The following is a 22,450-nucleotide window of genomic DNA, read 5'->3' on the forward strand; positions in this document are numbered from 1 at the left end:
CTTGAATAAGGCCTTCCATTCTTGCTTTCCTCTTTTGTCGTATTTGGAGAAATTACGATAGTCTTTTTTGACAAACAAGGAGGATGAAGCCATGAACTTTTTTATTTTTGATAAGTAAAACATCATTAAAGTTTGCTCAAAATGGGAATGCATCTCGAGAGCAACTACACAAGGGCTAAATAGCCCCCCTAAACTGTCAGCCTATCCACAAAATTCACTTACTCCTTCACAGTTCTAAAATTTGATCCAGATCGTTAGGTGTTACGCACCTACGTCAAGCGTAGGCGTAGGGAAATTTTGTTAGGGATGTTTTAGTATTTTTATTTTTTGTGGGTATTTCATTTTATTTTGTTTTCTTTTAGATTTTGTTTAGAAAAGGCTTTCATGTAAGTGAACTTATTAGTTTTTGGAGAGCATTGATTATCGCTTCTAATTTCTCTTTGTTCTTCTTCCCCATTAATATTCTTGATTTTCTCAACCTCTCCACCTATCCAACCTATGTATTCATTCTGTTTCCTCATCCCCTTCTTCTAGCATAATCTCTTTTTCTATTTTCTCACCTTTTGCTTTCTTTTTGGTTCCACATCAACATGGAATCACAACGAAAGGTCCAAACACAACCATTCGAATTGCCATTGCCAACACACGAAACAAACACATCCACCATTCTTACCATTTTGATGTAGAATTGATTGCTGAAGCCTTTATGACCCGTTTGGACCGTCAGGGGTTGATTCCGAAGTGTGTGTTTTTGACCCGACAGGAGAGTTTTTTGATTGGAAATGGCCCAACGAGCAAGACTCACAGGTATGCCGTGACGTATCTTGTTTTTGGGTGAAATACCATTGTTTAGGGCCTCCAAATGGGGTATACCATCGTTTGCGCTGATCAAAGAAAAATTGTCCAATGCACCTATTCTACCATTGCCAAGCTTTGAGAAATTGTTTGAGGTTGAGTGTGATGCCTCAGTTATCGGAGTTGGTGCTGTTCTATCCCAAGAGGGTAGACCAGTTGCGTTCTATAGTGAAAAGCTTAGTGATGCGAGAAAAAAGTGGACTACCTTTGGTGGAGTGTCAGGCAGAGTTTGCGAAGATTGCTAGTTTGGAGGAGATATCGTGGCGTCAGAAGTCACAGGCGTTATGGCTCCAAGAGGGTGACCGCAATACAAAATTCTTTCATAGTTTGGCTAATGCTCAGAGGAGGGGTAATCATATTAGGCGGATTTGTGTTGATGGTGTGGATTTATGTAGGGAGGAGGAGGTGTGCACGGGGATTGTCTCGTACTATTAGAGACTGTACACTGAGACATGCAATTGGAGACCTAGACTTGGTGGCTTGCTTTTTCACTTGATTTTAAAAATGTATAGGGAGGGTCTGGATGTTCCTTTCTCTAAAGAGGAAGTTTTGAAGGCGCTAAAGAGTTGTAATGGCGACAAGTCCTCTGGTCCGGATGGTTTCACTATGTGGTTCCTGTTGGAGAGTTGGGAGGTGGTTAGGGGTGACGTGATGGGGACATTTCAGGAGTTCTAGAAATCTTTGTATGCTACTTTTATTGCTCTCATTCCAAAGAAGGATGATGCCACTGATGTGAAGGATTTTAGATCTTTTAGCTTGTAGGGTGTTTGTACAAGCTGATAGCTAAAGTTCTTGCCGCAAGGTTGAGGGATGTTTTGGATGGAGTTATTTCAGAATCTCAAAATGCTTTCATTGGGGGTCGGCAGATCCTGGATTCAACGCTCATTGCTAGTGAGTGTGTGGATTCTAGGTTGAGTAGTGGTGTTCCAGGAGTTCTATGTAAACTTGATATTAAGAAAGCTTACGATCACGTTAGTTAGACTTTTTTGCTTTATATGATGGAGAGGCTGGCTTTTGGGGTGAAATGGAGGAGGTGGATCGAGTTTTGCATTTCTTCAGTGAGATTCTTGGTGTTGTTGAATGGGGCTCTGTCCGGCTTCTTTGGCAGTTCTCGGGGCTTATGACAAGGGGATCCTCTTTCTCCTTTTGTGTTCATTATTGTTATGGAGGCTCTTAGCAGGTTGATGAGGAGGGCTGTGGATTTGGGATTCATTAGGGGCTTCAGGGTGGGCAGAGACTCGGATTATTAGATAGAGGTTTCCCATTTGTTATATGTGGATGATACATTGGTCTTCTGTGACACGTGTCCCAGATGAGATATTTGAGATGTGTTTTAGTTTGCTTTCAGGCTATTTTGGGTCTAAAAGTGAATGTAGGGAAGAGTTCATTTGTCCCTGGGGGAGGATCATGACATTGATGAGCTTGCAGCGGTGCTTGGGTGTGGGATCTCCTCTTTCCCTATTTCTTATTTGGGCTTGCCTCTGGGTTCACCGTCGAGAAGGGTGGGGGGTTAGGACCTTGTGGTTGAGAGTTTTTAGAAGACACTTGCTGGGTGGAAGAAGCATTATCTTTCGAAGGGCGGGAAGGTCACCCTTATGAAGAGCACATTGGCGAGTCTTCGCACATACTTTCTCTATCTTTATCAAATCCTGGCTACCATGGCTGAAAGAATTGAAAGGCTTTAGCGGAACATCCTTTGGGGTGGGTTAGGGGATTAGTTTCACGACCATCTTGTTTGTTGGGAGCAAGTGTGCAGGCCTATCCAGTTGGGTGGTTTGGGTTTTAGGAGGGTGATCCCTTTTAAAAAGTGTCTCCCTGGGAAGTGGCTTTGGAGATTTGGAGGGGAGCGGCATCGATTTTGGAGGAGGGTCATCTCATGCCGCTTTGGGGAGGAGAGAGGTGGGTGGTGTTCCCGTGTGGTTAGATCACCTGGTGGTGTTGGTGCTTTGGAAGTTCATTCGGAAGGACTGGGATGAGTTTTTGAAACACATAAGATTCAAAGTTTGAGATGGCAGGGACACTTGGTTTTGGGAGGACGTTTGGTGTGGGGAGCATCCATTGGCTTGTTCGTTCCCTAGGCTCTTTAGGATTGTTGTGGACAAACATGCTTGGGTAGTTGATTGTTATCAGCTTGATAGCAGAAGGATTACTTGGGATGTGCATTTTCGACGCGACGGCGACATTTTCATGATTGGGAATTGGATGATGTTTTTGACTTTCTTGATTTGCTGTATAAACAGACGTTGGATGGGTGCCATCTTCTCAAAGGAGATTTGAGGTTCGGTCCTTTTTCTATTGCATCTTGGGTTTCTATAGGACTAATTTCCATTGGAAAACGGTGTGGTGTTCAAACGCTCCCCTCAAAGTGGTTTTTTTTTTTTTTTTTTGGGATTGCCGCTTGAGGTAAGATTTTGACACTTGATAACCTTAGAAGGAGAAGGCACGTTACAGTTAATTGGTGCTACATGTGCAAAAAGGATGGTGAGTCAGTGGATCACTTCTTGTTGCATTGCCCTGTGGCTGTAGTTTGATTTTTGGCTTGTTTGGAGTGCAGTGGGTTATGCCCCGGACGGAGAGAGGATTGATCGACTCTTGGAGAGGGTGTGGGGTGGGTTCTTATGCTCGTCTTTTTTGGAGGGTAGCTCCTCTATGTGTTTGGTGGTACATTTGGAAGGAGCGAAATAACAGATCTTTTATGAGGAGGAGTCTCCCATAGGAACTTTGAAATTCCTTATTATTAGTTTCATTTTTTGTTGGGGTATGGGTAGATTTTATACATCTATAAAGGAGATTGTTGATTTCTTGGCCTTTGTGGGTCCTTAGGATCCTTCTTTTGGCTTTGGCTTTGGCCTTTGTGTATTCTAGGGACATATTCCCCTTTTGAACACTTTCAATACATTATTACTGATAAAAAAAAAAAAAAAAAAAAAAATTATCTAGTGCAGAGAGAGTTCATTATTTCCATTGATCATCAGGCTTTGAAGTTCATCAATAGTGAGAATAATATTAACATAATGCATGCCAGATGGGTTTTTTTTTTACAATGATATACCTTCTCATCGAGGCATAATTCGGGCAAGCAAAAACATAGTCGCTGATGCACTTAGCCAAATAGCAGCACTCCTGGTGACTTTGCAAGCTGAAGTTGTGGGTTTTGACTGTTTTGAAGGAGTTGTATGGGGAAGATGATGACTTCAAAGAATTTTGGGCTAAGTGGGCAGGTTGCTGAGAGTATGCACATACAGGAGGGATTTCTTTTTTGTGGTAAACAATTTTGTATTCCGAGGAGTTCCCTTCGTGAGTAGATTATTAATGAATTACATAGTGGCAGACTGGGTGGACATCTTGGTTGAGATAAGACCATGGCCTTGGTCGAAGAGCAATATTATTGGCCACAACTCAGGAGGGATGTTGGCAGCCATGTGCGGCGGTGTCGAATTTGTCAATCTGCTAAATGTCAATCTCAAAACACTGGTTTTTATATCCCTCTACCTACACCAGATTGTCCTTGGGAGGATTCGTCCATGGACTTTGTCCTAGGACATTGTTACGGGGTTGGGACCTTGACAAGCCCTCTGACAGCCATGGGATGCTGTCAGCGTGCACTGGGGGTGTCCAGTGGCATTTTCGTAAATATGGCTAAAAAGTGAAGCTTGGAGTTTTGGTTCGGGATCTTTATGGGAGGTACCTTGAGTCCATAAAAGATGGTTGGCGTAGACGGCACTCGATTTGGATGTCGTGCATTTTGAGACATTTATATGTGGGTGCAGATTAGTGGGCTTGGCACGGGCTAAGTTCAGAAGGTTGGCTCAGATGTTGCTTAAAGCATGGACCACACAAGTCATGGATGCGTGGCATAGTCAAGTCAGGGACATGGGTACAAGGCAGTGGGCGTAGGCAAGGCTCAGCGTGCAAGGTTGGCTCAGGGGACTCAGACATGGCTTATGGTTACAGAAGATGGCTAAGTGGGCTCAGGTGGTTGGGGGAAGTTACACTTCCCACTAAGTGGGCTTAGTTGGTTGGGGGAAGTTACACTTTCTACTAAGTGGGCTTAGTTGATTGGGGGGAAGTTACTAACACTTCCCACTAAGTGGGCTCAATTGGTTGGGGGAAGTTACACTTTCCACTAAGTGGGCTCAGTTGGTTGGGGGAAGTTACTAGCACTTCCCACTCATGTAGGGAGTGGGGGTGTGCTGAATAACTTCCCATCCATGTGGCACAGATTTGAGAGGACAACACACAGGCGGTTGGAGGTGGTTTCTTCCACTATGCTGAGTGTAACTTCCTGTGGACACGTGGCATGAGCAGAGCATGCCAACAAGCTAGTAGTTGGGCTTGTCAACTACATATGTAGTGTTGGCACACTTAGTGGGTGCCAACATGACCCTAGGTGGATGGGGGTGTCATCCACCACTTTAGTGGGTAGTTGTGGGTGAATGGGGGTGTCATCCACCACTTTAGTGGGCAATTGTGGGCGGTTTTGAGAGTTTGCCTATATATTGCTAATGTGGGTTCTGTAGAGAGGGCAGATTGAGAGTGAGACACAGAGTTGTGTTGTGAGAGACTCTTGTATGCTTCTGCAGGTTGAGGCCTTTCCTTATACTGTTTTGTGAATAATAGTAAAAGGTTGGAAGCCTTGTGCTTCTGTAAATTCGTGGGTGTTATTGTCTTTACATTCTTGCAACTATACTTGTGTGTGAGAGTGTTTTACTTGCTGTGTGTTTTAGACAGCAAGTGTGAGTTGGCTGAGCTAAGTTAGAAATTCAGAGAAAAGTTGTTCATATTTCTGGCTTAGTGCTATAACAGGGCCCTAGATTCGTGTTCAGAATTTACCCGTGACAGATATCCATGCACACAACGAGGGGCAGATTCTGTTTTCGTAGTTTTTGATCGTTATTTGAAGATGGCTTACTTCATAGCTTGGAAGAAGACTTCTGATGCTACACATGTTGGAAATCTGTTCTTCAAGAAAGTTATTTGTCTTCATGGGGTTCCTAAGTCCATTACGTTAGATCATGACACCTGTTGGGTAGCGAAAGCGCACGAATAAGAACGATTCAAAGAAAGCCAAGAAGGCAATCACACACAAACACAATATATACATGGTTCAGCCAAAACCGGCCTACGTCCATGGATGAGAAGAGATTCCACTATGATTCGTAGATATATTACAACAATAGAGTACCAACACCACCACTCAATGAGCTTATTTCCTCGCAACCAGTGTTACTGGTGCTTTTCCTACTCTACCAACCCATATGCTACCTCTACCCATCAACTCCCTCATAAGACTACATCTCTCTCAATCTCGTAAGTCTCAACCCAAAGCCATGTATCTATTTATAGAGTTCAAATCCCAATACCTTGTTGGACAAGGATTACAATTCCTTAGAGGCCAAGACTTGCCAAACAAGAAATTACCTAACAGAATATAACTCTAAAATAGAATCTTAATTAGAATAGGAATTTGAGACAATTTCCAATAATCTCCACCTTGGCTTAAATTCCATCTAGCCAATCATCGTTTCCCATGGCATTGATTAGGACAATTCTTTTGCACCTTCAATCTTGACGATACTCCAGCAAAACTCCGATAATCCACATTTTACGTTGCTCGATCAGTCAAACCTCCAAGGCTCCACCTTGACTACTCGAGCTCCATGCCATGTAACCAAACTGATTGACTCCACCTACAACTGAAGCCCGTTGCAACACATGTTGAGACTTCTTGTGTTTTCTGAATCTCTTTCACCTTTGGCTCTGATACCAAGTTGGGATAGCGAAAGCGCACGAATAAGAAAGATTCAAAGAAGGCCAACAAGGCAATCACACACAAACAAATGATATACATGGTTCAGCCAAAACCAGCCTATGTCCATGGATGAGAAGAGATTCCACTATGATTTGTAGAGATATTACACCAATAGAGTACCAACACTACCACTCCACGAGCCTATTTCCTCGCTACCGGGTGTTTTTCCTACTCTACCAACCCACATACTACCTCTACCCATCAACTTCCTTACGAGACTACATTTCTCTCAATCTTATAAGTCTCAATTCAAAGCCTACGTATCTATTTATAGAGTTCAAATCCCAATAACTTGTTGGACAAGACTTGCCAAACAAGAAATTACCTAACAGAATATAACTCTAAAATAGAATCCTAATTAGAATAGGAATTTGATACACAATTTCCAATAACACCAAATTCCTATCCCATTTTTGGAGGTCTTTGTGGAGGCATTTTGATACATTTTTGAATTTCAGTAGTACTAGTCATCCCCAATTTGATGGTCAAACAGAGGTGCTTAATCGGACTTTGGGCAATCTGATTCTTTGTATTTCTGTTGAGAAACCAAAACAGTGGGATCTTGCGTTATCACAGGCAGAATTTGCATACAACAGCATGGTTAATCAGTCAACAGGCAAGTCGCCTTTCGCTATTGTTTATTGTCATCCATCGGAGCATGCGTTGGATTTGGTCCCACTTCTAAAGCTTCCTAGAAAGAGTGTTGTTGTAGACCACATAGCAGATCGCATCCAAGGGCGAGGTTCGAAAGCATCTTGAACAAGCCAATGCGAAATACAAGGAGGTAGTTGACAAGAAGATGCGGGAGAAAGTCTTTCAAGAAGGAGATTTAGTTATGATGTTTCTACGGAAGGAGAGGTTTTCTGTTGGTACTTACAAAAAATTGAAGAACAAGAAATATGGGCTTTTTTCAGATTCTGAAGAAGATTAATGATAATGCTTATGTTGTTGAACTTCCCGAAGACATGTCTATTTCTTTTACATTTAATGTTGCAGATCCATTTGAGTACTTTTCGTCAGATGAGATGCGCTCTTTCAGCCTTAACTTGGAGACGAGTTCCTTTCAAGCAGGGGAGACTGATATAGAACTGATTGCTTGCTGAAGCCTTTATGGTCTGTTTGGATCACCAGGGAGGGCGAGGATCGAAAGCATCTTGAACAAGCCAATGCGAAATACAAGGAGGGAGTAGATAAGAAGATGCGGAAGAAAGTCTTTCAAGAAGGAGATTTAGTTATGGTGTTTCTACGGAAGGAGAGGTTTCTAATTGGTACCTACAACAAATTGAAGAACAAGAAATATGGGCCTCATCAGATTCTGAAGAAGATTAATGATAATGCTTATGTTGTTGAGCTTTTCGAAGGCATGTCTATTTCTTTTACATTTAATGTTATAGATCTATTTGAGTACTATTCGCCTGATGAGACGCGCTCTTTCAGCCTTAACTCGGGGATGAGTTTCTTTCAAACAGGGGAGACTGATATAGAACTGATTGCTGAAGCCTTTGTGGCTCGTTTAGACTGCCAGGGGGCCAAAAGGGCGTGCTGATAGATTTTCTGGGTTGATCCCAATGTGTGCGTTTGACCTGGAGAGTTTTTTGACTGAAAACGGCACAATGAGCAAGACTCACTGCTAGGCCGTGACGTAACCAGTTTTTCAGTGAAATACTTTCGTTTAGGGCCTCAAAACGGGGTATTTCTGTCCTATAAAAGCCTGTCGAATGTTCGAGATTTTTGTTTGTTGTCTAAACGAACTCGGCTTGCACTTAGATTTTATATTTATTAATTTTTATTTTATTAGGTTTCTTTCTCTATTTTTTCAGAAGTTTTAGAGAAACTTTATTTTTAGGCTATTTTTCGAGTATTAGTTTCCTTTCGGGATTAGGTTTCCTTATGTTATAAGGATTCGGGTTGCAGTTAGTTTCCTTATGGATTAGAGTTTTCTTTCATTATAAATATGTGTAATGCAGAGATCAGAATCATTCATTCAATTATCATCAGATTTCTTTGAATTTATCCTTCGTTTTGTGGATTCAAAACTCCCTACTTTGTGGATTCAAAGTAAACCGTTCCTTGTGAAGAAATTTATCACTTCCGCTTACGTCACATTCTGCCATCCAACCAAACTGGTTCACGCACAAACCCTAACCTTAATTGTCATCGTAATAGCCACAACCACCATCTGCAACAACCCATGGCAACAACTTTCACCACCGCTGCTGCAAGTCCTAGCTGAAACCTTGAACACTCAACTTACAGCCCCTAATAGAATATCCTTTCGTTGGCGTTACCTCGTCAAAAAATAGCTATAACAGATTTGCTCATCATTTCTACAGTGAAAAGAAAAGAAAGGATAACATTAGTTAGAAACGAAAAGAAAGAAAAGGATATTGTTAACCTCTCATTGTGTTTGGTTGATTTATGAGGGAAAAGAAAGGAAATGATAGTCTTGGCCCTTAAATCATGTTTAGGGAAAGAAAGGAAATGAAACTATTTTAACAAAATTACCACTTTACCGTTTCACATTTAGAAAACAAATATATATGTAAGAAGTGGGTAGACAAATATAAAGATTGTGCTAAACATTATTCAAGCCAAAGTGACAATTTGAATACAAAGAAAGGGTTAAAGAGAGAAAAACAAGCCCTAGGACTCATATGGTATTTTGTCTTCTATAAAACTAAGGGCAAAATTGGTAGTAGAGAAGTTTCATTAAACTTTGTAGGCCTTTCTTCCAACTAATTTTTTTTTTTTTTTTTTTTTTGATAAGTAGCCCTTTCTTCCAACTCGAACAAGGGAAATAAGCAAAACGAGTATTCAAGCCATAGATTTATGTGATCATTATTTAATTATTGGGGCTTTCGTTTTTCATTATTCTTTTCAGGATTCTACAATGTTCATACATTTTCTAGATTGATCTTTCTTTTTCCAAGGTTTTCTTTATTAGTTCTAAATTACTATTGTAGTTCTAGTATGCAATTTTTGTTTAAACCTTATCTTGCAGCTCTCTCTCTCTCTCAATTTCAGAAGATGCTACCTTAATTCCTTTAAGTTCAATATCTACCACAAACTTCATTCTTAATCGTAAGTATGCTATGTGTACTTATGTGAAGTTATGATGGGGACACACCTGATCCACATTAATTTCGTACTTAGTAGAATCAAAATTTAATGGTCGAATTGTGTGATGTATTATTTTAGGTATATGATGCTTATGCTTATTCTCAATGTTTCCATTTGTATTTGCAATTATTTATTTATTTATAAATGTTTGTGTGATTTTATTTTATTTTATTATTATTATTTTTTGGGCTACATAATTGCCTTTGTTCTAGTTCTTGGTGAGAAATGTTAATGACTAAGTAATTGTCTTTGTTCTAGGCTTACAGTTGTTCCTGGTGAGAATTGTTAATGATTATTTAATTAATTATTTGTTCTCTGTGAAATTTGTAGGAGATGCTTAAGGAACGTGGGGTGGCACCATTCTCAAAGTGGGATAAAGAACTTCCAAAGATAGTGTTTGATCCTCGTTTTAAGGTTTGTTGAAGTAAAGGTTATGAATTACTATGCTTGGACTTTAGAAGTCTTTTATTTACTTATATTAGTAAAACATATATATAAAGAAAGGAGCGCATCCCACTACAAAATAATAATAAAAAAAGATCAAAAGATCTGCTATATCCTCAGACTATTAACAAAAGACATGCTCCTCCATAGATATACAGTATTGACCACGTGTCCAAAATAATTAAGATCTTGAAATATTGAACTTGAGCACCCAAATAGGATTCTCCTCTCCATCAGAGGACCTCCTATTTCTCTCCCGCAAAAGACTCCAAATCAAAGAGAGGCACCTGTCCAAGCATCCTTAGCTTCACTCCCACTATGTTTAATTTGTATGCTCCTGCTTGAAGGGCAGTATTGTATACCATTATTGTAATAGTCAGGGTATTATTGTACTTTTTCTTATCTTAATATATAAGTGTGAGGGGTGTAGGGTTTTTACTATACAAACCTCTTTTCTGTCAGATTTCTCTCCTTCCTTTTCTCTTCTTCTTCTAATCTAACACTAAACTCACACACAAGCTTCAACGATTCCCAATATTACGTTTTTGACCCTCAGATAAGATATTTTAAAAACTAAATTCAAATATTTTAGGGGTATTAGAGCTAGTTACATGGTTGCTCATTGTCTGATCTTCCACAAGATAAATACTGTAAACACTTCTCCTACATGTCAACGATTGGTTCTAACAATGCTAATCCAAAACTCATCTTTGTTGCACTCATGTTTCTCTTAATTGGATGCAAGTGCTTGATAGTTTAATGACCATTTCACATCTTTGGCGTCATCTAATCAAACCAATCTCTATCAGCTGGCTATGTTTCCTATATCAATTTGTTACAGTTTCCTCCCCTTCTAGTGATCATTTCAATGCAACTGGCCAAAAAGGGCCTCACAGAATTATATTAGTCAAGAACCTGAGAGTCACCGCAAATTCTAATAACTTGATAATTCTCTATCTATGAGGAGCAATGTGATGATTCTACATATCTCCCTAGTATGAGATGATAGAGGTCATGTCCAAAAATAAAGAAATCAATTTTATGGTATTATTTTGGAGGTTCACTAATGGAGACAGGTAAATCTCCAATTTTATGGTTGGTGGCTGCTAGTATTGGCATTGTTTCATCTGTTTGGGTAGTGTGGGAGGAATCGTGGAATTTTCAGGTAGAAACAACTAAAAGAGGGAGCTACTTGGGATAAAACCTTTTGCTAAAGCCCTTTCATCCCCATTTAGGTAGTTTCTTATGGGAACTTAACTTTGTTTATCATTTATTTTTCAGTTGTGTTCTTGTTTTCTGTTGAAGGCTGCCTCTTCCTTCTTCTGCAACCTACATTTTTTTTTTTTTGGTTAATTCACAAAAATAGGTAAATTTAATATTTGAATGGCGTAGTGCTTGTACCCCTTGTTTACTTTTTTGACTCTTTTCCACAATATCACTTTTGTATTACCTTCACCTTTGAAGCTGTTCTTTCCATCTTAATCTTGTCACCCTCTCTATAGTCTGTACCGTTTTCTCTTAATATGTCCGCGGGATTTTATATTGTTATTATCATGTTGCTTCTCGTTTATCATAGGAACTGGGGCTGGGCTTTTGTGCAATTGTTTCGTTGCAATCGTTAGGGTTCTGGCATTCTGGCCTTTTTTGTTGGATATTATGGATCTCTCCTGTGAATTTACTTTATTAAGGTTTTTACTTTTTTTGTTGTGATGGGTTTTTCCTGTTACAGGCTATTCCTAATCACAATGCTCGGAGAGCCCTTTTTGAGCACTATGTTCGGACACGTGCTGAAGAAGAGCGCAAGGAAAAAAGAGCAGCTCAGAAAGCGGCGATGGAGGGGTTCAAGCAGTTACTGGATGAAGCAAAGGAGGTTTCATGCAATTTCCTTTGGTGTCATGATTGTCATCTGTTTCTGTTATAATTCCTTTATCACTGTTTTTGGTTTTTGAACTGTGGGGACAAGAGATTGCTTTCTGACCAGTTTTCCATCTTTCAGGATATTGCTCAAAACACGGACTATCATTCATTTAAAAGGAAATGGGGCCATGATCCACGGTTTGAGGCACTAGACCGAAAAGAGCGGGAAGTTTTATTGAATGAAAGGTATGATATAGCGAAGAGCTTGAGGTTTGATGACATGTCAGTGCTGTGCACGGGATGCTTCTGCAGTTATGAGTCATAATTTAGGACAATTGTTTTGTTTCCTTGTTTATAGAAAGGGGAGTCCAAAAATACAAATGTAGACTCTTAATATTATTTTACTTCCGAAAAAACCCATCTATTATATCATTTTGTGAAATTCCTTATATAACTTACAATATTTGCAAAATCAACGTTTTATAAAGTAGCACACTAAAAGGGACGGACCTGTCAAGGGCAGAGTGGCGGCAGCCACCTCCACTGACATTTTTTTTTTATTTACATTATGTCCCATAGTTTTTATTAAAATTTTATAAATGCCCCCACTAAATTTTTAAAAATACGACACTATATATCCTTGCCCCCACTGATATTTTTGGGTCTTTTCTTTTTGTTTTTGATAAGTAAGATTTAATTGAAGCGCCCAAAAGGGGGACACATCCCACAAAAGAAACACAAGGCCAAATGGGGCCTCTAAACACTCGGAGCCCAAAATATTAACAATTTTCTCCATAGATATACAATTTCTCCCTAGAACCCAACAAAAAAGGGTGCTAATGATGGAGAACTTAAGAGTCCCAATAGGAGTCTCCTTTCCTTCCAAAGATATCCTATTCTTCTCTAACCACAAATGCCACCAGACGCATAAGGGCGCAACCCTCCAAAAATCCTGAGCTTGGGCACCCACCGTACACCCTCTCCAAGCCTCCACCAAAGCTTCAGGGGACCTGCCATGACCCAATGAACCCCAAACAGCCCCAAAAGTAAACCCCAACTATACCGAGCCACACGGCAATGCTGGATGGTCCACTGTCTCCTCATCTCCTTTGCACATGCAACTCCAACTGACGACAACCTGTCTCCTCCTCCCAAATTATCCCAAGTCAAAATGCTGCCCAACACAGTTGTCCACAGGAAGAATGCCACCTTATGAGAGGCCTTCGATCTCCAAACTGCTCTCCACATGAAAAGAACCCATGGAACATCTGAAAGGCATCTGTAAAGAGACCGAACCTCAAATCGACCCTGAGAAGAGGGAATCCATACCCTATGATCAGGACCAACACCCGCCCCCTCCTGAGGATATAAACGCTCTAAGAACCCAATGGGCTCCAACTTCCAATCTTGAAAACTCCTTGTAAAGAGCACATCCCAAGTCAAACTCCCACTAACAAGCCAATAGCAATCAAACACCAAGGGGTGCTTATTCGTAAAAATCCTAAAGCTCCTGGGGAAGGAGCAAGCATGAGAGCGATCCTCACACTAAATATCCTCCCAAATTCTGATACCCCTGCCATCCCTAACCCGGAATTCAATTTTTTGGAAATTCATCCCACCACTTTTGAATGAATTTCCATTCCCTGACTCCACCTGGCACTCTAACCTCACGAGAGCACCATCCACCTCTCTCCTCCCTGAATTGGCAAACAATTAGTCTCCTTCACAATCTCACTCTCTCCACTCCAAACCTCCATAAGGACTTCCCCAACAAAGCCTTACTAAGAGGCTACAACCTTCCAATACCCAGACTTCATAGATGAATTGGGCTACAAACCTGTTCCCAATTCACCAAATGAAACTTGAATTCCTCTCCTATGCCACCCCAAAGGAAATTCCGCTGAATATGCTCAATCCTTTTTGCCAATGAAGAAGGAATCCGAAAGAGCGAGATAAAATATGTGGGAAGGCTTGACAAAGTACTTTTCATTAAGGTAACCCTCTCACCTTCAGAGAAATATTGCTTCTTCCACCTTACGAGCCTCCTCTTAAACCTTTCAACCACCAGATCCCAACCGCCTGCTCTCCTCGAAGACTCCCCCAAAGGTAATATCAAATATGTGATGGGAAAGGAGCCGACACTACAACCAAAAGTATCATCAACAGAAGCAATATGAGGGTTCTCCCCAACGGGAACCATGACGCTCTTCCCCACATTAACTTTCAACCTAGAAACAACTTGAAACCAGATCAACACACATTTCAAATATCTCATCCGGGAATCATCAGCATCAGAAAAGACTAGAGTATCAACAACAAACACTAAATGAGAAATCCTCCAGCTGACTCAGAGGATCCCTTCCCACCCTGAAGCCTCTAAAGAAGCATAGCTCTACTGCACTTTTCAACATCCTACTAAGAGCCTCCATCACAATAAGGAACAAAAAGGGGGAAAGAGGACCACCTCCCTATCTTAAACCTCGCGAACTATTAAAGAAACCAGTTGGAGATCCATTCACCAAAACATAGAATCTGATAGTAGAGATGCAAAACTGAATCCACCTTCTCCACCATTCTCCAAAACCAATCCTCTCCATCAGATAGATTTAGAACTTCCAATTCACATGATCATAGGCTTTCTCAATATCAAGCTTGCAAAGAACCCCAGACACCCCGCTGCTCAATCTAGAATCGACACATTCGCCTAAAATAACATTGGATCTTGGCCACAACAGATTGTGTCTTGCTACGCCACGTGACTAGATTCCCTCCCACAAATGTGCAGTATCCTAGATCTTCAATCTATTACAGATCCTGCCTAATCAACATCTGTATATCCTTCCACTTCAAGATGGCCATGTTTGGAGAATAGCAAACCTTTTCTGGAGCAAATTTTAAATACCTTTTTTAATTTTTATTTTTGTAAGTATTAATTCAGTAAAAGCATTCAAAAGGGGAAAACATCCCTCAAAAAACAACAAAAGGCCAAAAAGGGCCCTCTAAACCCTTAACAAATCCAAAAACTCTACAAGCTCATCCTAGGATTTACAATTTCTCTCACCCAACAAAAAAGAGTGCTAAGAATGGAGAACTTCAATGACCCAATATGATTTTCCTTTCCTTTAAAGGATCTTCTATTTCTTTCAAGCCACAAACACCACCAAACACACAAAGGAGTAATCCTCTAAGAGTCACGAGCTTGGATCCCCACTATACAACCTCACATTTACCCTTTCGAAGAGCAATGGGGCGATCATCAAGCGAAACAATAGCTTGAGAAGGTGGAGCTGGTGCCGAAGGAACATGGCAGTCGATCGTGGGAGTAGAAGCTTGAACCTATTGTCTCCGACTATAAACCTGTGAAAAAGGAACAATTCCCCTTGCTGGAGGGGTATCATGAAGAGGGATCATAGAAGAAGAAACAGGTAATGGTAGAGGAGTTGAAGACGGAAGAAGGTGACCATCCATTATATTCAATGGGAACCATTCACTCTGAGAACCAACTGAACCACTATAATATGGTGTATGCTCAAAGAAAGAAACATGACGATTGGGAGGATGGTAACACCTATAACCTTTTTGAGGGTGAAAATAGCCCAAAAACACACACTTCAAAGCCTTTGGGTCAAGCTTTGTACGAGTCTGCCCCAACTGCTGAACAAAGCACACACACTCGAAGACTCGCGGAGGAATCAAAAAAAGAGTTGAATTGGGATGTAAGATTGAGAATGGGGCTGCAAAGTTAAGAATCTTAGAAGGAGTCCTATTAATGATAAATAGCGGTAAGAACTGCATCTCCCCAAAATGACTGGGGAACATTCATGGCAATGCAGATTGCTCTGGATAAGTCAAGGATGTGGCGATTCTTTCTCTCAGAATGACCATTTTGTTGAGGAGTTTTAACATTAGCCATCTGATGCTCAATCCCAAATTCCTATACATAACCGTTGTACCTCCTCATAAGTGTGCTCTGTACCTTGGTCAGATCTGAATTTTTTAATGGCACGACCATATTGAGTCTGAACCATCGTCATAAAATTTTTAAAAATGGTGTATACCTCATTTTTGGTTTTCATAAGATAAACCCAAGTAACACGACTATGATCATCAATGAACAACACGAAATATCGAAATCCAAGACTAGAAGTAACTGGGCAAGGACCCCACAAATCTGAATGAACAAGATCAAAAGGTGTTAAAGCAGATTTATTACTACTAGCAGGATAATTGGAATGAACATGTTTAGCCATATGACAAGTTTCACAGGATAAATCTGACACTGCCACGTTACAAAATAAGGAAGGAAATAAATGTTTCAAATAACCAAAAGAAATATGTCCTAAACGCATGTGCCAACGCATAAGCTGGGCTTTATAAGATGAAACAATATTAAAAAATGAAGCTGAATGTGCTTGAGGTGACAAAGGAGCATCCAACAGGTATAAACCGTCCATTTCACGCCCACTGCCAATCGTCCTTTTCGACACCAGATCCTGAAAAATACAATGAGAGGGAAATAACGTTACACTACAATTTAATTGTTTGGTAATGCTACTAACAGAGTATTTGACAAAGTTAATGAGGGAGTAACTGATATGTGATTGAGGATACCAAAAAAGACCTGGGCCGAGTACGATCCGGGTGGTTAAGGGTGGGTTAGACAAGGACAACCGTACTGGACCGAGTCTTCATTAGTCAAGCCCAAGACCGGGAAATCAGGTTGGAGGCCCAACTTTAGATTGAAGGAATTGTGCCCAGAAGAACATTCCAGTGCAAGGAGTTAGTTAGGAAGCTTCTGGAAAATCTGTAATAGTCTATAAATAGACTGAAAATACAGGGAAAAGGGGTTGGAAAATATTTGAAGAGTAGAATAATTCTTTCTAAATTGAGAGTAGTTTTCTTGCATCTTCAATGGCGCCGTCCGTGGGAACGATGAAGATTGATTCGATCACGACTGATTCATGTAAGAGAAGCTTGATCTCTAGAAGGTGAATTCAGAACGACGAGATTGCAGTTTGTCTTGTAGAGTGTTCGTTCTAATTGATCTTTAGAGATTGGAATCGGATCTGAAGAATCTTGATCTGTTTACCGAGATTAGATTTGGAAAGTTCACGGCAAGGATTCTCAGATCCGGTGGAAAGAGATTGGAATTTAGCTGGTTTGAGGCCATATCTCGGTTGATGACTCAGCTCCGATCAGGAACGATGATCGAAGGTGAGAGCTCTAATCCACACGAAAATGGCTAGCAAATGAAGCTCAATGAGTTGATGAGTATGATTGAAGCCTTGCGAAGAGAGAATGCAAAGTTGCGCGCCGGAATGGAGTGTCGGGAGGTTCCGTCGATTTCACGCCCAGTTGCACTAGGAAATCGAGGTATGCAACCTGATATTGCTCACCAAGGCGAGCAGGAAGGCATCGATCGTGTGGATCTTCACCGCGAAGAGATCTGGTCAGGCGATTTACTGCCAAATGCTCATCACGTGGACGATCGAGAAGGATCTATTCATTTGGATCCGCATTGTGAATGGATCAGGCGAGAGGAGGCCATGGCATTCGATCCATATCAAGAAAGGCAGGGACGAGAGGAAGCCATGGAGAACGGTCGTAACAAGGTTACGCTGTCATGGAAAAAGGAGTTAATAGAGGAACGGTCTTGTGATCCTCCTTATCGTCCATCAATGTCCACATACGAGTCTGGCAGTCCGGACAGGGGGTCTGTTGAGCCAAGGACATTCTCAAAGCATCCAAGGGAGAACGAAGCCCTCCGTTCATCAGCAAGAACGATTGCCTCACCATTTACCGACGCAATCCTGAATGCTCCGAATCCGAGGAAGTTTTCCATGCCAGTTTTCATCTTGTTTGATGGAACGAGTGACCCGATCGATCACATTTATCACATTCAGTTGAAAATGGCTCTGAACACGGAGAATGATCCTCTGATGTGCAAATGTTTCCCTACCAGTTTGACCGGACCAGCGCTCAATTGGTTCAAGAATTTGGCCGAAGGCTCAATCGCTAGCTTCCAAGACCTATGTGGCAAATTCATAAGGCAGTATTATGGGAACAAGCGCCCGGCCAAAGATGTCTCGAGCCTGTTTACAATGAAGCAGCATGAAGACGAACGACTCCAAGCTTTCCTCACCAGGTTCAACCTCGTCAAGAGTATGGTAATGGAATGTCATCCATCCACGGCAGTTCAGGCGGTCAAACTGGCAATGAATCAAGGGACATTGTTCCACACCAATCTGGTAGTGAATACGCGGAAGACAATGGATGAGCTGAACGAGAGAGCTGATGGTTTTGTGCGATTGGAAGAAGAAAAAGCGGCTAATGCAAGGAAGACGTCGATTATATCGACAGAGGAGAAGTCAAAAGCCAAGATCCAGCAAAAACACCACAGCGTCAAACCTTCTGGAAGGCAGAGAAGAGGCCCAGAGAAGAGGAGTTAGCCATTCCACTTAAAGTCACTCTCGCAAGGCTGTATCGGGAGAACAAAGATAAGTTCCGCTCCCCCTTACCAATTAGACAACCTCTCGAGTAGAGAGATCAATCTAAACATTATGCTTTTCATAGAGATTTTGGTCATCAGACTAACGAATGCAGGAACCTAAGGAGGCATGTCGAGATGTTGATAACGAGGGGAGAGTTTGCAGGATATGTTCAAGGACCGGCTGTGGAGCAGAACCGACCGGCAGAGCAAGTGAAGAAGAATCAAAAGCCAAGCTACCATAACGCACAGCCCGTTTGGATAATAAATGCAATCCACGGCTGACCTAAGCCGAACGAGGAGTCAGAAGAATTCCCCTGAATGCGCCTCCGCCAAGCGCAGATGAAGAGAAGGATAGGCAGCGTTAATGCTCTGCACCAGCAGAGCGCATCAGTTCAGATAAAGTTCGCCAGAACGGATCTGTTGTGTGTTCAGGTCCCACATGAAGATCCTCTGGTAGTTAGTCTGACAGCAACAGAATGCTTGGTGAGGAGAGTTCTGATTGATCCAGGGAGCAGTGCGAATGTCATGCCGAGAACAACGTTTGACTGGCTCGAAATTAAGCCAGAAAAGCTCAAGCCCACCGGAAATCCATTGCTGGGGTTCGATGGGAAACGAGTAGAGCCCATTGGTATGGTAGAATTGCCCGTACAAACTGCTGAAACAGTTCTGACAGAGAACTTTGTGGTCGTCGAGATCCATTCGTCTTACAACCTCTTGATGGGAAGAGGATGGATTCACAGGGTCCAGGGTGTCCCATCAACTCTGCACCAGGTGATGAGATGTTTGAGCTCGGATGGGAGCAAAGTGATTGACATCCATGGAGATTAGGTCACAGCCAAGGAATGTTACTCCGTGACATTGAAAGCTGCTGGTAAGGGAAAAGCTCCAGCCCGATCTGACAATCTGAGATAGCAATTACAGGGACCTCCCCCCAAAGTGGTCATGGGGAGGATGAGCCTTTGGTTCTTACCGAAGAACCCCTCATTAATGTACAAATAGATCCTTGTAAGCCAGACAAAACAAGGGTAGGGTCAGGGCTTGCAGAGGGGGAGAAACAGCAGCTAATTGATTTCCTGTCTTAGAACGCAGATGTATTTGCTTAAAGCCATTCAGACATGCCAGGATTCAGCCCCTCCGTGTTTTGTCATTCCCTCAATGTGGATCTGAATGCCAAGCCCGTAAGATAGAAGCAGAGGAGGTTCGCCCCAGAGCGGAATCAAATCATAGTTGATGAGATTGATCGATTGCTAGACGCAGCATTCATCAGAGAAGTTTAGTACCCAATTTGGCTCTCAAATGTGGTGGTTGTGCGGAAAAAGAATGGGAAATGGAGAGTATGTATTGACTTCACAAATCTGAACAAAGCATGCCCGAAGGATAGCTTCCCATTGCTGAAGATTGATCAAATGGTAGATACCACTACTGGCTACAAACGGTTGACCTTCCTGGATTCTTACTCAGGCTACAATCAAATCTCTATGGACCCGAATGATGAAGAGAAAACTTCTTTTGTCACCAAATGAGGAATCTACTGTTACAGAGTCATGCCGTTTGGACTAATGAATGCTAGAGCTACTTATCAAAGGCTGGTCTGCAAGATTTTCAAAGATCAAATGGGGAAGACTGTAGAAGCCTATATTGATGACATGGTGGTAAAGAGTAAGAAGAAGGCCGAGCACCTGGAACACTTGCAGGATGTATTCGGAGTGCTGAGGAGGTATGGAATGAAGCTTAATCCAACTAAGTGCTCGTTTGGCGTAGGTTCTGGGTGGTCATAAACAGAGGAATTGAAGTTAGCCCAGCTCAAGCAGAAGCTCTGATCAGAAATGCAGAACCCAAAACGATCATAGAAGTACAAGCACTCACAGGCCAAATAGCCGCGCTGAGTCGATTCATTTTTAAGTTGTCAGATCATTGTAAACCGTTCTTTGACACAATAAGAGGCCATGGAAAGCAGGCCTGGGGAGATGAGCAGCGGCAGGCATTGACCAGCTTGAAAGAGTATATGAGGAACCCTCCAGTCTTAACTGCCCCCGAGCCAAGTGAAAAGATCTTTTTGTATCTTGGTGTGTCCAGCATCGCAACGAGTGCTGTTTTGGTGCGCTGTGAAGAAGGTAAGTAATTCCCAGTGTTCTATGTTAGCAAAACGATGGCCGAGCCGAAGAGAAGACATTCAAAGGCCGAACGAGTGATCTTCTCGTTGGTAAATGCAAAAAGGAAGCTCAGGTATTCATTTGAATCCTATCCTATCGTCGTTTTGACCGCCCTTCCTATAAGGGTGATCCTGCATAAGCCAAATTTGTCAGGAAGAATGACGAAGGTGGCTATAGAGTTAAGCTCATTTGACATAACATACGAATCCAGAACAGTTATCAAAGGGCAAGCGGTGGTTGATTTGATCAGAAATGCAGAATCCAAAACGATCAAAGAAGTACAAGCACTCACAGGCCAAATAGCCGCGCTGAGTCGATTCATTTCTAAGCTGTCAGATCACTGTAAACCGTTCTTCGACATAATAAGAGGCCATGGAAAGCAGGCCTGGGGAGATGAGCAGCGGCAGGCATTGACCAGCTTGAAAGAGTATATGAGGAACCCTCCAGTCTTATCTGCGTCCGAGCTAGGTGAAAAGCTCTTTTTGTACCTTGGTGTGTCCAGCATCGCAATGAGTGTTGTTTTGGTGTGCTGTGAAGAAGGTAAGCAGTTCCAGTGTTCTATGTTAGCAAAACGATGGCCGAGCCGGAGAGAAGATATTCAAAGGCTGAACGAGTGATCCTCTCACTAGTAAATGCAAAAAGGAAGCTCAGGCATTACTTTGAATCCCATACTATCGTCGTTCTGACCACCCTTCCTATAAGGGTGATCCTGCGTAAGCCAGATCTGTCAGGAAGAATGACGAAGCGGGCTATAGAGTTAAGCTCATTTGACATAACATACGAACCCAGAACGGCTATCAAAGGGCAAGCGGTGGTTGATTTCCTGCTGGAATGTGATGCAGAAGACATGGATGAAGATCCTGGAGGTGCTTCATGGAGGCTCTTCGTGGATGGCTCTTCAAATCAAATGGGGGCAGGGATTGGGATCAAATTACAAACGCCAAAAGGCACCACGCTGAGCCAAGTGGTCAGACTTGAGTTCAGCGCAACCAATAATGAGGCTGAATATGAAGCATTGTTGGCCGGACTAAAGTTGGGTATGGAGTTGAAGGTCAAAAGTCTAATTGCTTTTAGTGATTCACAGCTAATAATTCGGCAGGTGAATGGGGAGTATGGAACCAAAGATGAAACAATGGAGGCATACCGATCTGCCGTTCTGCGCGAGGCAAAAGATTTCGATTAGATTAAGTTCATCCAACTGTTGAGGGAATACAATGAGGATGCCGATCGATTGGCTTGTAGTGCATCAAGTTTTGGAGAAACATTGGCTCGGGTAATACCAGTTGATGTGTTATCTCAGCCATCCATTTTTGAGGAACCGTCCGGCTCGGACCCTCGGCAAGTTAATGTTATACCATATGAGTCGAGCTGGATTGGCCCAATCATGACTTTCATAAGGGATGGTGAGTTGCCTGAGCGGAAAGGTGAAGCAAAGAAGATCAGGTCAAATGCTGCAAAGTATGCTATTATGCACAATCAGTTATACAGACGGTCTTTCTCAGGTCCATACTTGAAATGTGTAACCCCCACAGAAGCTAGACAGATCTTGCGAACCATCCATGAGGGAGTGTGTGGCAATCATTCAGGAGGAAGATCTCTAGCACATAAACCAATGACGCAAGGATTCTTTTGGCCGAACATGTCACGGGATGCAGAAGAATTCTCTGACCATTGATCCACCAACCACCTGAAGACCTGCACGTAATGGCCAAACCATGG

General features: G+C 42.0%; 1 protein-coding gene across 7 annotated transcripts in view; it reads left to right on the plus strand.

Annotated features, from left to right (window-relative positions):
* The window catches only part of LOC132295583 (pre-mRNA-processing protein 40C), a 130,547-nt gene that overhangs the window by 54,080 nt on the left and 54,017 nt on the right, over positions 1–22,450 (plus strand). For all 7 annotated transcript variants that reach the window (XM_059793885.1, XM_059793882.1, XM_059793881.1 and 4 more), the window contains 3 exons: positions 10,118–10,201; positions 11,961–12,101; positions 12,228–12,334. In XM_059793885.1, coding sequence (XP_059649868.1) covers positions 10,118–10,201; positions 11,961–12,101; positions 12,228–12,334 — 332 coding nt within the window. The remainder of the gene's footprint in view (positions 1–10,117; positions 10,202–11,960; positions 12,102–12,227; positions 12,335–22,450) is intronic.

Source organism: Cornus florida, unplaced genomic scaffold (genome assembly GCF_030987335.1).
Source record: "Cornus florida cultivar Cherokee Brave unplaced genomic scaffold, ASM3098733v1 CherokeeBrave_3.0.0_Hap2_Chr02, whole genome shotgun sequence".
Lineage (NCBI taxonomy): Eukaryota > Viridiplantae > Streptophyta > Magnoliopsida > Cornales > Cornaceae > Cornus > Cornus florida.